The 15,107-nt window shown below is 46.8% G+C and overlaps 1 protein-coding gene across 1 annotated transcript; it reads left to right on the forward strand.

The window, feature by feature from the left end:
- The first annotated feature begins 3,072 nt into the window (after window positions 1-3,072).
- LOC146789081 (uncharacterized) lies at window positions 3,073-11,919 on the forward strand. The gene is made up of 10 exons (XM_085629984.1): window positions 3,073-3,220; window positions 3,364-4,824; window positions 5,613-5,705; window positions 5,968-6,072; window positions 6,680-6,789; window positions 6,973-7,167; window positions 8,296-8,458; window positions 9,700-9,865; window positions 10,356-10,450; window positions 11,834-11,919. Exons 1-10 carry the CDS (start codon window positions 3,073-3,075, stop codon window positions 11,917-11,919), a joined length of 2,622 nt encoding a protein of 873 aa, XP_085486110.1.
- The last annotated feature ends 3,188 nt before the right edge of the window (window positions 11,920-15,107 follow it).

Raw genomic sequence — 15,107 nt, forward strand, 5'->3', positions numbered from 1 at the left:
TGCTAAAGATTTCCTTACTCTTATTTTGGGCATTTTCTATCTTGGTTTGAAAGAAGTTTTTCTTGGCTGCCTTCACGAGAATGTAATGAGCTTTTAAGGTGTCTTTATACACCTTCCTGTCCTAAGGTGCATAGGATTTACGCCATTTCCGTTCCATTTTTCTACAATTGTTTTTGCTACATCTAAGGGAACCGTAAAACTATGGAGCTGGTGGGGCCCACCTCTTTGAGGAGTGGGAAACCACCGATACCGCTGCACCGATGTTGGTTCGGAGCCATGAATCTATTGAGAGGGCGTCCGAGTCGGGGCAGCCAGACCGCTCCGGTGAGGAATAACTGAGGGCGTCTACTAACATTGGGATGGATATTTTATGGAATGTCCTGTAATTAGGGACCCTCTGCCCTGCGTTAGCCCGAGGGGCAGTGGCAGAGTTGGGAATGATGAATTTTAATAGGTGGTGGTCAGACCAGGTAATGAGAAGAAGTAAGCTTACTGATCTGTCAAAGTTGTGAAAAATGTGGTCGAGGGTATGGACCTTCTCATGGGTGGCTGAAGAAATACATGGAAACATGTTGCAGGCCTGCAGCGTCTCCAATAAGGGAAATTGTTTGAGGGTCTTTTCTATTATCCATATGTATATTGAGATCTCCCACAACAAGGCAGTTGTTGTATTTTAAGGCCAGGGAGGTGGTGGATGTATTAAGCGTAGTAATAAAATTTCCAATTGCACTGGGAGGTCTGTAAATCAGAAAACCAGCTTTGCTATGATGGGGGGATAAGGTTGAGCGGAAGCCTAAGGACTCTGCGCCCTCAATGTTTTCCATCGGGATGGGAGAGCAGTCTAGTTTTTTATTGTAAATTATGGGGACACCGCCCCCTTCCCACTCGGTCGTTCCCTCCTAAGGATTTTATAACACGTAGGGATGGCGGAGGTGATAGTAGGGTTGGTGGATTCAGACAGCCAGGTCTCAGTGAGAAATAAGAGATAAGGCTGTTCATCTAAAAGTAGGTCTTAAATGTGTGGTTCATGCATTTGCATGGAGCGACAATTTAAAAGTGTGGCCTTTAAGTCCTCTGTTTTCTTATTGTTTTTACACTTATTGTTGCGTGGGAGGATCTTGGGTACACGTTTCCTTGACTGGAGGAGACCAGTTGCACTTATTGCGTTGAAAGTCTACCTCCAAGCTCGGATCAGCCGCTGTACACTGACATAATGGTAGCCGCCTAAGGCTAAGCGGTTTTTCCCTAATGTAATATAGTGGAAGAAACTCACTGGGGGGGAACTGGGCAGCATGGCTGGCGCCGGACGCCTCCAGGATGCTGACGGGCGTCTGTGTGCATCGGGAAAATTTAGGCTAATGCCTATGATGCAAACTGGATCGCTAATGCAGCTGAGGAAGCGGAAACTGTGACGGCGGAAGTGAGGGGCCCAATAGTAGCCCCAGCCCTCCGCTCAATCGGTGTATCAGCCGCGGCGGACAAGGACTGGAGGAAAAGCGAGATGTGAATCGGAGCAGCTAAGGAGGTGTAGGCAAGCAGAATCTAGTAAAGTGCAAGTGCGCATAGGTAGGAGAAATTGTTAAAAAGCACAGAGTAATTCAGCCACATATATACAAGTTAAAAAGTATTAAAAACCTAGTAGCAGGGCAGGGAACACTAAATCCTACCGCTGTCAGCTGCGCGCATCTGTTTACATCGGGGAAAATATAGCCTAATGCCCATGATGCAAACTAGATCGCTAACGCAGCTGAGGAAGCGGAAACTGCGTGGGAAACAGGGGCTCAATTTGTATCATAAATTCAAAGCTGTTCTGCACAGGGGCCCCCAAAATATGTTTGGCCCAGGGCCCCCAAAATCCTTAAGATGTCTCTGACTGCACAGTGTGGCGCCTTACACTGATCGACAGGCTGCCTGGCTCTCACTTTACACCTGTCCGATCTCCACCTGCCCGCTCTCTGTGCATCTCACCTCTGGTTCACATTTAACTTTAACTGGTCTCACCTCGTAAACTTTCACCAAATTTCAGCTACTGTTCTCACCTCTAAGCTCCGTTTTATCTCCTGCCCTAGTCTTAGTTTCACTGCCCAGCCCCATCTCATCCCCTGCACCGACTTCAGTGTCTGTTCTCATTTTACTACCTGTCACTCACCACCCCCCCTCCCCCGGTTCCTATCTGAATTCTGGCTCGAATTTTGCCCACTGTCCCACTCCTCCAAGAGTCTTTGATCACACACACTGTCTCGCTCATGTCTCTCTCATCTCACCCACTGTTCCACTCTCATGTGTCTTCCATCTCACCTTCTGTCCCACTCACGTCTTCCATCTTACTCACTGTCCCACTCTCACGTTTTCCATCACACTCACTGTCCCACTCTCACATGTCTTCCATCTCACCCAATGCCCCTTTCTAACCTGCCTTCCATCTCACTCACTGTCCCACTCTCATGTGCCTTCCATCTCACCTACTGTCCCACTCTCACGCCTTCCATCTCACTCACTGTCCCACTCTCGCTTGTCTTCCGTCTCACCCACTGTCCCTCTCTCAAATGCCTTCAATCTCACCTACTGTCCCACTCTCATTTGTCTTCCATCTCACCCACTGTCCCACTCTCACGTCTCTTCCATCTCACTCACTGTCCCACTCTGGCATGTCTCTTCCATCTCACTCTCTGTCCCACTCTCAAATGTCTCCTCCATCTCACCTACTTTCCCACTCACATGTCTTTCATCTCACCCACTGTCCCACTCTCACGACTTCCATCTCACTCACTGTCCCACTCTCACGACTTCCATCTCACTCACTGTCCCACTCTCACGACTTCCATCTCACTCACTGTCCCACTCTCACATCCTCTTCCCCTCTCACCTCTGTCTGATATTAGGCCTCTGGCTCCTGTCTCACCTCCTGTTCCCCATCTAACCTCGTGCACCAATCTAATCTGAGTCTTTCCCAGCTACCCGTCTTCCATCTCATTCTTACCTCCTGCCCCTCTCACCTCCTGTCCCACTCTCACCTGTGGCTAATTTCTTATCTATTGACCTCTCTCCCCTCCCCCAGGTCTACCACTCACCATGGAAGGCTTCGCCTCTGTGTACTACAGTGAACCATCGGTCATGGGCTTCCTCGCCAACGTCATCAGCGCCTTCCTGGTGGCCCTACAGAACTTCTTTTCCTTCCACACCAAAGTGAACGCTGAAGGGGTGGAGAACATCCTGGCAGGTGAGTGTGGCAGCCACAGATCACACAAAGGGTTACAGGTGGCGCTGGGATAACATGTATAGGACACTTGGAGGGAGGGGGTACACACTCGCGCACACAGAAACACACACCCGTGTTGACAATTCCTGTGTTATCTCTTGCAGGGGTCCATCTCATCCTGATTGGAGGACTGACACAACTCATTGCTGGCTTCCTGTGCTTCCGGAAGTACGATCACCTGGGGAGCACCGCCTTTGTGGCATTCGCCGCCCTCTGGAGCAGCTATGGGGCTACACGTGTCGTCCTGGGAGCGTATCCCACCATCCACAACACCACACAAACCCTGAACATTTCTAATAGCCAGACCATCATGGCTGCCTCCCCTCTTCCGGTCAGCGAGAGCGCAGTAGCAGGGCTGGTGGCATACACCGCCGTCGCCTTCATCCTCTCCTTCTGCTCGGCCACCGTTAACTACGTCATGCCCTCCGTGTTTGGCGCCATCACCCTCACACTGGTCTTCGAGGCAGTGGGGCTCTTCGGACAGTGGGCGCTGGTAGTCTCGGGGACCCTGGAGCTGCTCATTGTGTTGTTTGGGTTCTATGGTGCCACTGCCCTGCTCCTGAAGGGCCTGACCCAGAGGAATGTCCTTCCAGGCTTCGGGAACCCCATGTTCAGCGTCTTGCTTCTGGGCTCGGCCAACAGCACCTCTTCCAGTGGCATCGGGGAGGAGACCAAGAAGAACTCCAAGTACGCTGAGCCCATGGCCTTGGGACACATCGCTGACGCTGTGGCCTCGCTCATCTTTGCCTTTTATTCCTTTGGGTACATGAAGACCTTCTACATTGGTGCCATCTGGGTCAGCATCAATGCGCTGTCCCAGCTCTGCGCCAGCTACTACAGTTACTTGAGAGAAGACGTCTACCACACCACCAAGCTTGGACTCCACAGCCTGTTCTGGTTGCTGATGTCCTGGGAAGAGTTCATCCTCACGGTGCTCCTCTCGGGGGACAATGTGGACAAGAGCCGAGCGGGCATGGTGGGGGGCTGGTTCTTTCTGGTCGCTGCTTGCCTCCTCTGCCTGATGTCCCTCAACAGAGACCTCCTGGAGGTGCTGCAGAATTCATGCTTCCTCCTCCTCACTGTCTCCACCATCCAACAGATTCCACTCCAGGGATCCCATATCTTCTTCGGAGTGGTCTGCAGCATTTACACAGCCACCTCCCTCTACGCCACTTTTGCCAGCCTCATTAACTCCATCGCTGACAAGTCGTTGATCTCTACTGGACCCCAAGTGATGTCATCGGCTATGCTCCAGGACTTGCTGCTGTGCCTGAAGTGCGTCACCAGCAGGTCTAAGGAGGGCCAGGAGGTCAGCACTACCAGATGCCAGCTCCCTGATGCCCTCTTCTTCATCTGCAATGGCTTGGCCTCACTCTCTGCCATCCAGGGGTCCCTCGATGACCCTACCAGAGCCCACCTCTCCATCCCTTGGGTGCTGATCCCTGGCGCTCTCTTCCAGTTGTACGTCTGCAGGATCGTGGTCCAGAGAGGTCGAAGATTTGGGTCGGTCCTACCATTCTGTTATGCTGCTGTATGGGCCACATGGGCGTGGCTACGACTTGCAGGTAACTTGTGATCTCTTAATCTTATTCTTTACAATGTGCAAAATGTTTGCCGAAAAGTCCTATGGATCCAGTGTCATGAAGCTTCTGTGTGGTTTAGATTCTAAGGCATACCAGTAGGGGCAGTGGGGGTGACGTATATTTTTGGTTATTAGTTTTATTTGGAGTAGCCATGCATGCAGGTAGTTTCTTGATGATGTCACATGCAGTTCTTTTTCTGACTGGGGGTCCTTTTAAGCAGTGACCTGAAGAAGTACCTGGTAGGGATCATATGTGATGGCTGCCAGGTGGAGGGCAAAGGGTGGAAGAGGAGTGCAGCTGGTGGTCACTAGGAGCGGACTAATGACTTATGGAACTATTAATGGATCTGGATAAACTATTGTTGATAATCCAGTTGTGGGAAGAACCAATAGTTATTATCACTTTTGTTCAAATAACTGCTCATTTCTTGTACCCGGGGGCATATTTACCAGAATTAAATTATCCCTTGTTTTCTGACACATGCGAGAAAACAACTTAAACTGGGATTAGGTGTTTCGAGAAGTGTGTTTCACCAAATCAGGGCGCACCTGTTTAGGATGAGGTGGAAGATACAGTTTTACACATCATCAGAAGCCAATATCTAGCACCATGATTGGCTGTTAGATAAGTGAGGTGTTGGACAGTATATGGTCCTCCTTCATCCCTTGTCTCTACTCCTAGCCATCTCCTGCCTTTGAAGGAAGAGCTCCTTCCTATGTTCTGTTTCATCCATGACTAACCCTCTGCTCCTCCTTCTCTTCCCTCTCCAGGTCCCCTGCTGAATATCCACGTCGCCAGTTATGGTGCATTCACTGTTGGTGCCGTCACCTTCCTGGTCATCAATGTCTTCCTGATGTCCTTGGGTAAGTCTCTCCGGATACCGATGTCAAGTCATCCCTCTGTTGAATACTTGAGGCCCAGGTGCCCTGACAGACAGCAGCTGCTTCCGGCTGTAGTGGGCTCGGGCCGGTGTCTGTCACTCGATGGTCCATATGCACCATAGGTCCATAGTTCTGGGGCATCGTAGTGTCCTCATCTAAAGACTTGAGCAACTGTGACCCCCACTGACCTCTGAAATATGTCATTTCCGACATCTGACGCCATCCTGTTCTGCTTGTTCCACAGTCGCCTATGCCAACGTGGTGCTGGTGCTGCTCGCCCTGCTGATGGAGACGGTGATGGTCTGTTTCCTGCTCTTCACCTTGGAATGCCTGCCCCTCGCGCTCGAGAGTAAGTGGACATCTTCCACTGTGGGTTCCTCTTGTGTGTTAATGCATGTCAGTGATCTCCAAAGGGTTAATTCATGATAAACAGGCAATTTCTATCAAGTGCCATCCCGAGTCCACCTGTAATGTGTTGGGAGCTAAAGGGAAGTGGTCTGTAGAAAGGACTGGAGTGTGCCTGACAAGCCTGGCTCGAATGGAGTCAGTTACAACCCTGACATGTGTCTGGTTCTCTGCCAGACCTCCACATTTCTTAGTGTTTTTTATCTGTCTCTCCACTTTTGCCTTAACATCTCCTTGTTATAATACGAAGAGTTGGGGTGAGCCCCATAACCCTAGGAACCAGGGCAATTAAGTATAAACCAAGACAGGGGTTCATGTACCAGTTTAAATGCATTACCACACTTAATTTCATACAGACCGAAGTAGAGTGAAAAATTAATCTATGTTTTATGTTTATATTTTATCGTCTTGGGTGGCATTTACCTTTTTTAAATCCCTCCTGAAGGAACCCCTGTCTTGGTTTAACATCAACGTGATCAGCACGCGCCTCTTTTTTTGTTGATAATATTAAACTTAAAGTCTAATTTTCCCGTCTTTGTGTGTTTTTTCAGTCACAGTATTGTCCGTCTTCAGTGTCGTCTGTATCTACGGAGCGGCGGCATCTCTTGGAAACTGCATTTTCAGCAAGGATCTTATTCCCATGGGACCACCTCTCTTCAAGGTACAGTGATAAGTACATGCAATATGTTACGATAACTATTCTTAAATTAACACTCAGTTCGATAAATGTGTCTCTCAAATAACCAGTCCATCTTAGTTCTCTAACTTTGGGATGTGCATGTGCTGCTCAAGGACAGCTCTAGGTGGCGCTGTCTCACCCCTTGTCTGCTCTTTGCACTTTTAGGAAACGAAGTCAGAGGAGAAAGTTGAGGCGTCGGACTCCTGCGTGTGCCCCGATTCCTATCGCACCAGCAGTCTAAGGACCATCGCTGCCCTGCTGGACCAGGGTGGGGTGTGCGGGGTCCCCACAGACACTGTCTACGCTCTGGCAGCCTCCTGCAAACACCCCGAGGCCATCCAGAAGATTTACACCATCAAGGTGAGCACCGAGGAGTAAACTTCCGGCGGAATTTACCCGAGGCCGAGACAGATGCTCTGTCATTCAAGAATAAGGGATGCCTTTTACTAGAACAGTTAGAAGTCACCCTGTGGGCGGGGACATTGTCATGGAAACGTCAGGGTAAAACCATTCTGTGTGATTACCGTGGTGATACCAGCCTGGAGTATGTACAGTTGGATATATTGACATGGAAATTACAGGGTAAAACCATTCTGCAGGTGAGGGTTTTCATGGTAATATCTGCCTCGAAAGTTCCAACTCCAAAACTTAAAAAAAAAAAAAGAAAAGCAGCCAGGTTAAAGGGTAGCTTGTCATACTTTGGGGGAGAGTGCGAGATGGGGGTGATAAGGGAAGTGTGGGCTCCAGTCCACACATAGTCGCAGGAGAGAACCCTGCTTTAGGGGCAGAAGATCCCAGCGAGATGCTATCACGTGCACAAGAAAGATACTAATGCCCCAGATTACACAGTGAGTCTGCATTCTCAGACTGTGCAGATTCCATTGCATTGAACTCTGTGGCCAGTGTCTGTCTGCTATAGGACATTAGAAAGAGAGTAACAAAGAACAAGGCAACCCTGTGTGTCAAGAGGGACCGAGGGTAATAGTGTATTGCGAGACATAGGTCCCTACCAAACAACATAAGTATATAAACACAGAACTACAATTAGAGCTGTGTGGTACTTACAAATGGAAAGGATTGTATTTATTTAAACATGCAGTAAAAAGGAACAATAACATTGACAGTCCAGTGGGTAATGTGACGGGTATGGAAATCAACAGATTTCCAGACCTCAGGAATTTGCATCAATATCTGAGATTAATGATACATATTTAGAACAGTCACAATGCCAAAAGACAACTCGTGTTCAACATAAATCATCATACATCAGGAGTCACGGTGTAAGTGTCATTAGAAGGCCATACAGGCTTTTAACTTGTACAATCTGTTGGCTAGCACTAGAGACATTTAGTTTATTTACAGAGGTGGTGTGATTGGGTCTAAGGTCACTTAGGTATCACGTCATCCTGCACATAATGTCTGAAGGCCCTGCCCTCCCCCATCTCTCTCTAAACCATTCATTACTTCCCTCTCTTCCATCCGCTGCAGGACCGACCCCTGGAGAAGCCCATCTGTATCTGCATCTCCCACCTGGACCAGCTGCGGGCCGTGAGACCCCCGTTCAGCCCCCTGTTGTGGGACTTCATGGGGAGCGTCTACCCTGGGGGTATCAGTTGCATTGTCCAGAAGGGGGAGTGGCTGAAGAGGATGGGTACGTGTGACCTCTTCTGCATGGGCTGTTTCTTTGTCAAAGAAAGGTGGGCTGGGGAGGCTAGAGGGGTGAGGGCTACAAATGCCAGAAATTGTGCCTGCGGAAATTCAGGGGTGTGCTCACTTCATGTATATGCTGCTTGTCTAGATCATGCTTTATTCACCCCCCCATGTGTACCGACCCCCATCTCTTGCAGGAATTACTTCACCCCCCCAATGTCTATAGACCACCATCTCATGTAGCTAATGTATGTACAGATCAGGGTCTATTCACCCCTTAATGTCTGCAGACCCCCCATCTCAGGTCCTATTGTATGTACATATCAGAGTTCATTTAGCCCCCCCTAATATATGCATACCCCAGTTCATGCAGATATTACCTGCACGTTCACCCCTTGATATCTACAGACCCCCATCTCATGGAGGTATCACATGCACATGGACCCCCTGATGTCTACAGAACCCCATCTCATGCAGGCATTGCATGTACATTCACCCTCCTGATGTTTACAGATCCCCATCTCATATAGCTATTGCATGTGCATATCAGGGTCCAGTGACCCCCATTCTCTGTAGAGGTCCCTATCACATGCAGCTATTGCATATACATATTAGGGTGCAGTCCCCCCTTTAATGTTTAGCGACCTCAATCTCATGCAGGTATTACATGCACATTCACCCCTAAAGCACACAGACCCCGCATCTCATGTACCCATTGCATGTACATATTACATATATATGGCCTCTCAAGATATAACAAACAAATGTGTGCATGCCTTTCACAGTTTTTTAATCAGCCGCAGTCCGTGCAGGTAACAGCTGTGGGGCGGTGGGGCCGCGTTGGGGGGATATCGAGGGACCATGCAGAGGGACAATTATTTTTTTATTTAATTTCCCCTCTGCATCGTCCCTGGAAACCCCCCCAGCGTGGCCCCACCACTGTTTCCTGCACGGACCGTGTCTGTTTGAAATGCTTTAGAAGAGCTTCTGTCATACTAAATGGAGTATGTGTGCCCACTGCACAACTAGAGCAATCACGTCTTCAAGGACCTTCATCAACTCTTTATGTTCTGAGGCTAGACCATTCAAACATCTGCTCAGATTAAGCACAACCAAATGAAGGCACCACTGTACAGCAACTCTGTTCATGATGCTGAGAAAATAAATACAGTCAAACTCAAATGCTCAATCACTCACACCTGACTTGTTGCTGATTCATTTTTTTATGTTCTCCTTCTGTAGGAGTTGGACCAGCTTATGACATTGTGGGCACCAAAGACTCCATCATGATCCGAGTGCCGGACCACACTATCTCTGCCCACCTGACCGACATGACCGGCCCTCTGGCCATCACTTCTGCCAATCCCAGTGGGGAGTGTGACAGCACCCACCATGACATGGTCATCTCGTGAGTACTCATTCAGAACAGGGGCTGAAATCAGGAAAAGGTTGTGATTGGGCCTTCTGCATAAGAGATGGTGCCTGGGGTTTGAGAGTTACTAGATGGCTGCTAGGAGCTGAGGGCAGGGGCAAGGATTGTGGAAGGGCGTGAGCTGAAGATTCTGAAAGGTGAATGGAAGAGTGTTGGAGTATTGATGGACGGTGAGCTATTTTGAATGAGTTTAGGCTTTTTTAACCATATGACTAGAATGGTGCTACTGAAAGGTGAAAGAAGGGAAAAGGGTGTTGATGATATCTCACGCATATGTTTTAGGGTATTTGAGATGCTTGGCATAAGCCTATATGTGGGTGCATTAAACACAGGTGTGTTTGACTAGTTGAGCTTGAGGTCAGGTAGATGTTTGCCTTCCTCCGGCTTTCCCTTAATCCCTAGCACCTGAGCCTTTGTCGATTATTTCTTTAAATGAGTGATTTTGTATTTCTGCTCTGTGTTTCAGGCGTCTACGGCACAAGCTGGAGGGGGTGCTGTGTGATGGGGACTCCTACGAGATGGTGGGCTCAACGGTGGTGAACTGTCTGAGAATAGACGAAGGTGGGTCTTAAACAATGCTTGTTTCTGTTTCATCTCTGTCCCCTGCTATTCCCAAACTAGATCAGTTGCATCCTTGGATATGAACAGGGGGCTCTGCACCCCCCATCCCTTCCCACCTGCCATGAGATTTGGGAAAAAAACAGTCCGGATCCAGTGGATTCCTGGTGTCCAAGGCATACAGACTTACAAAGCCCAGAATGAATGGACAGCTGAAGCATTAAAGGGGCTAAGATGAATGCGTAACAAAGAGATGCACTTTATTGAGCCCCTGAGGAAAACTCCAAGCGCGTGTTCAGTTTGCAGGGATGCCACCAGAGGTTTCTTACCTCTGCCAAATCCTGACCCCTACTTTCAACTTTACAAGCATTTCTCTTTATCATTAGTCTGCACTATTGGTGTACCATCTTGCATAATTTGTTTCACAAAATTTTGCTAAAATTACGCGAACGGTGTGAAATTCAGTTCGCCTTTATCTTGCATGAAATTTTCATGGTAGCATATACCGCACATTAAAAAGTCATGTTAGATACTGGCAGAAGACTTAATCAGCAAAAAATGTCTCTTACGGAGGCATTTTATGCTCAAAACCATCTCTAATAAAGAAGAAATGTTGCAAATTGCATACTGCAAATTCATCAAATTTAGTAATAGTGCTTACAAATTCACTCAGACTTAGTTAGCACATGGACCCAGAACCTCCTTCAGTAAGAGAATATTCCCCAAGGCGGGATCTTTTATTTTTTTCCCAAACCCATTGTTTTTTCTCAGGGACAATTCCACCCGCCCAAGTTACCCAATGCCTGAAGGTCCTTACTCTAGTCCCATCTGAAAATAGAGACCTCAGAATCACAGATTCTTACATGCAAATTTACAAAATATTGACCATACACAAATATACACAAATGTCTATTTAAAGAGCATTAGACCAGATAAAAGTTCCTAATTCCAGTGAGACTCACTCCATAATTATTAAAATACAGAGTTAACTTACTATTCCATCTCCTGTCTGAATTTATTGGCCAAGTGCTTGATAGTGAGTTTACTGTGGGTCGACATTTTTTCAGGGGGATTGTTGTTTGTGGTAGATATTTTGGCAGTGAAAGATTTCGAGTCTGTATTTTAGCAGTTTGTTGTTTCCATGATATCCCACCCTGCCCCAGTCATTCAATGTCTCCTTGAGGGCGCAGACCCCACCCTTTCTCCAGTCAATTTATGCCATGTGAGAGGGCGGTTCCCTCCTGGACTCCATCACCCATTGGATGCTGAGGAGCCAATCCCTACTGTGCTCATTATGCTTGTCTCTTCCCTTCCCTCTGCTGCTCACAGACCTCAGAACTCTCTAAGCCCTCTCAATCTCATGCTGTTGTGCTTCTTCCTTTCCAGGGATCCTGAGCATCGTGAGGGAGGGCTGCGTCCCCACCAGCCACGTCATGCAGACATTCGAGAGGGTGAAGAACTTGCAGGTGTGAGGCTACCATTTGCCACGACAAGTCTTGGTCTACTGACCACAGAAGCATCCGCACAAGACCTGAGCCAGCTGCCATTTGCACTTTATTAACCAGAAATAGAAGTATCACAATCTGAGGCTGGATATCCGCGTCGAGCCTGAGCTGAAGGGAAGACATTGCCAGAACAGACTTACAGACGGCAGTGGAGTCGGACATTCTTACAGACAGCTCACAATACTTTTTTGTCAGGATGCTTCAGTTTGATTGATTTGCAGATATTTTCTACCCTTCACACTCCAACAGGGCATGGACCTGAAAGTCAGCGCTTGGTGATGTGTACAGCGACAGATCCTCGATTCCACGCCCCTCAGGATGCAGGGGCACAGATCTAATGTATATACTGTTGCATTCTGTTTGTGTTCTTTGCTTGTACATTATATTTAAGGTTCCCGGTTTTATGGTATTTATTTTTTGACCATTTCCATCTGTATTTATCCGTATTTATTTTTGGGACATTCTATCTGTATTTATCCAAATGTATTTTGTGTTTTACGTGTAAATGAAGTTATAAAACTGTGTATTTCCATATCTATTTAAATGATAGACGCACAATCATACTTTGATGTCCGTCATGTTTTAGCTATTTAAGCTGCAAAATATAACATAACAATACATCCACTGGTAAATACTCGCATTATACCATAAATGTATTTTTTTACCCTCTGCCCTAAAGGAATTTTAATTTATAGCTGATACCGATGTTGTTGAAAAATTCTATTTATTTTGTTACTCTTAGGATGTCTGGTCCTGTCAGACCTCTCACCAGGTTCGTGTGACAGAATACTGTCAGATCCAGACATCCCATATTGTTGCAACCAGAACTATTGGCTTCACTGGATGGTGCCTGCCACCCAACCGAGAGGAGCTTCAAGGATCCCTGATAGAAGATTTTGAGTTTTAGGGACCTACACATAGTATTTAACTTATTTAATATATTGGAGTTTGTATTTATTGAAATAAAATTGCCCTTAAATAGAAATTGTCTTTTCTCTTTGCTGTCAGGGGTACACTTTACCATGAATCCTCCTGTGATGCAGCTGTGAAAGAAAGGTGTCATGTATGTGTGAGTGTGTGTGTGCAATAATTGTGCAAAATTCAGTGGTATAAAGCCAATATTTACCATGAAGTTTGGGAAATATTTAATAGTTTTCATTGAAATATGGGTTTCATCATCATAATCACAGACTCAAAAAGCACTCTGCATCAGACCTTTACCATTGTCTGGGCTACTAGAATTAGGCTCAAGGGAGAACAAAAATATGTGTCATGGCTATCAAAACTAAGCGGAAATAAAAGGCAAATTATGTAGCACATTCTCTGAAAATATTATTTTTATCCATTTGAGGTAGACACAATAGGTTCTGTTGAAATCCGCAAATATGTGTTAAATGTGATAAATTACGGAGTAAACGCTGCAGCCACAGAATCACATAAATCCAAAACCCTTCACCGTTGCCCATTATTTTATAAGAGGTATTATTAATGAAAGGGAAACAAACCCTAAACATTCTAATTCCAATCGGTGCCCATTAAGAGAACAGGTTTTTGCCAGCTAATTACCCCATAGAAAACATCAAAACTAAAGAATGCATAACAGGTGACTTGTAATATGTTCCATTACTGACATATATAGATTTGCTGTATTGCCACCTCGGAGTACTGGCGACATTTATAAACCACTCAGCCTTTGGACACGTGGTTTAAGGTGTGACAAGAAAATATTGCAATAGTAATGCTGGTTATGTTATGTACAGTATCTAGGTTTGGCAGAAAAGCAAGATGAAGCTCAATATAAAACAAAAAATAGTAATATGTTAGACTTTTACTGACTCATGCAAAATACAGCAAACATGATCTGCACACGATATTCCGCTGAATGCTTCTGTTCTGATTTCTCCATATAAAACTTACGTTGAATTTACTAATCAGACCTTGTCACACAAGAACATGAGAATAATTTAAGTGTATGCAGTACCAACCTTTTACCCATTAATCCCTATAAAACTCTTCTCACCCTAATTAACAATCCCACCAATATATGTCTTCATTTCTGTGGATGCATTTCGCCAAAAGTCATCCTCCAAAGTTCAGATGCAATTGAACAGGGAAACAATATAACTCGAGTGACACCTTGAAACTTCCTGCCTTAGCTCCGCCCTCTGACAGGTGTTTCACCTCTGCTGACCATGTCTCGTCCGTGCCATACCCCACCCTGCCTCGGGCCACATCCCTTCGAAACAGTGGACAACTCATTTAGACTGTAGCCCCCCAGACTTCCTATTGTGGAGCTCATCACCTCATAATGGTAACTTCCAGGAATTCATTTACTCCTCCTTGACCAGCCTCCTTTGCTACAATCCACAACACTTGGACTGACAACACAGCCTTTGCCGTTGATCTGCTCCATGCCATTGACTAAGCACATCTGAAAGCGTCGAAGCAACAGGCTCAATAATTCAATAGCTTCAGCACTGGAGCAGTCAAAGAGGAGCTTAACACGCCAGGCCCAAAAGGTTCTGGTTCTTCAACTGGCGCCCAAGTGGGGCGGTTTCAGTGGTACCGGTTCTGCCTGAAGGTCGTGAGGAACCCCGCAAGAAAATTCCGGAGGATTCGAGAGCCACGTCAAGCGACCCCTGTATGTCGAAAGTGGTCCGAAGGTCTTTTGCAGCGCGGTTACTCCTTCCTGACGGCTACTGTTGACCGCTGCCCTGACTGCCGCCCTACCTTGGCCCTTCCTTTGGTGATGTATGGTAAGGCGAGATGATAGACGGGCCTCTGTTGGGGTAAGAAGACGTCCTTAGTTAAGTATTTTGTGGGTCGTGCCCACAATTTTTGTCCTTTGTTCCTTAGTACCTCTTGGTCCTTAGATTCGACTATTGCAATAGCCGAAGCCGAGGGGTAAGTGCATTTGTGCTGCGTTAACTGAGTTTTACCCCCTTGAAGTTTGTGAACAGTCCGGTGATATCACGAGATGCCTCGTCTGACCAAGTTTGGAAAATTTTGTTGCTTTGGTTGTAATAGGGATTCCCGGCTTGAGGACTCTTGTCCGATTCCTTCGGTTGGAACTTCCACATATGAGCTCTATTCGAAACATGGTATTGGCCCCATTGCCTTTAACGAGGCATGGACCCGATACACAAAGAAAGATG

Source organism: Triturus cristatus, chromosome 10 (assembly GCF_964204655.1).
Source record: "Triturus cristatus chromosome 10, aTriCri1.1, whole genome shotgun sequence".
Classification (NCBI taxonomy): Eukaryota; Metazoa; Chordata; class Amphibia; order Caudata; family Salamandridae; genus Triturus; species Triturus cristatus.

Coding starts and splice junctions, on each gene's coding strand:
- LOC146789081 (XM_085629984.1), top strand. CDS start 3,073: ATGGAAGGCTTCGCCTCTGTGTACTACAGTGAACCATCGGTCATGGGC. Junction 6,073..6,679: donor CCTGCCCCTCGCGCTCGAGA/GTAAGTGGACAT, acceptor GTGTTTTTTCAG/TCACAGTATTGTCCGTCTTC. Junction 10,451..11,833: donor CTGTCTGAGAATAGACGAAG/GTGGGTCTTAAA, acceptor CTTCCTTTCCAG/GGATCCTGAGCATCGTGAGG.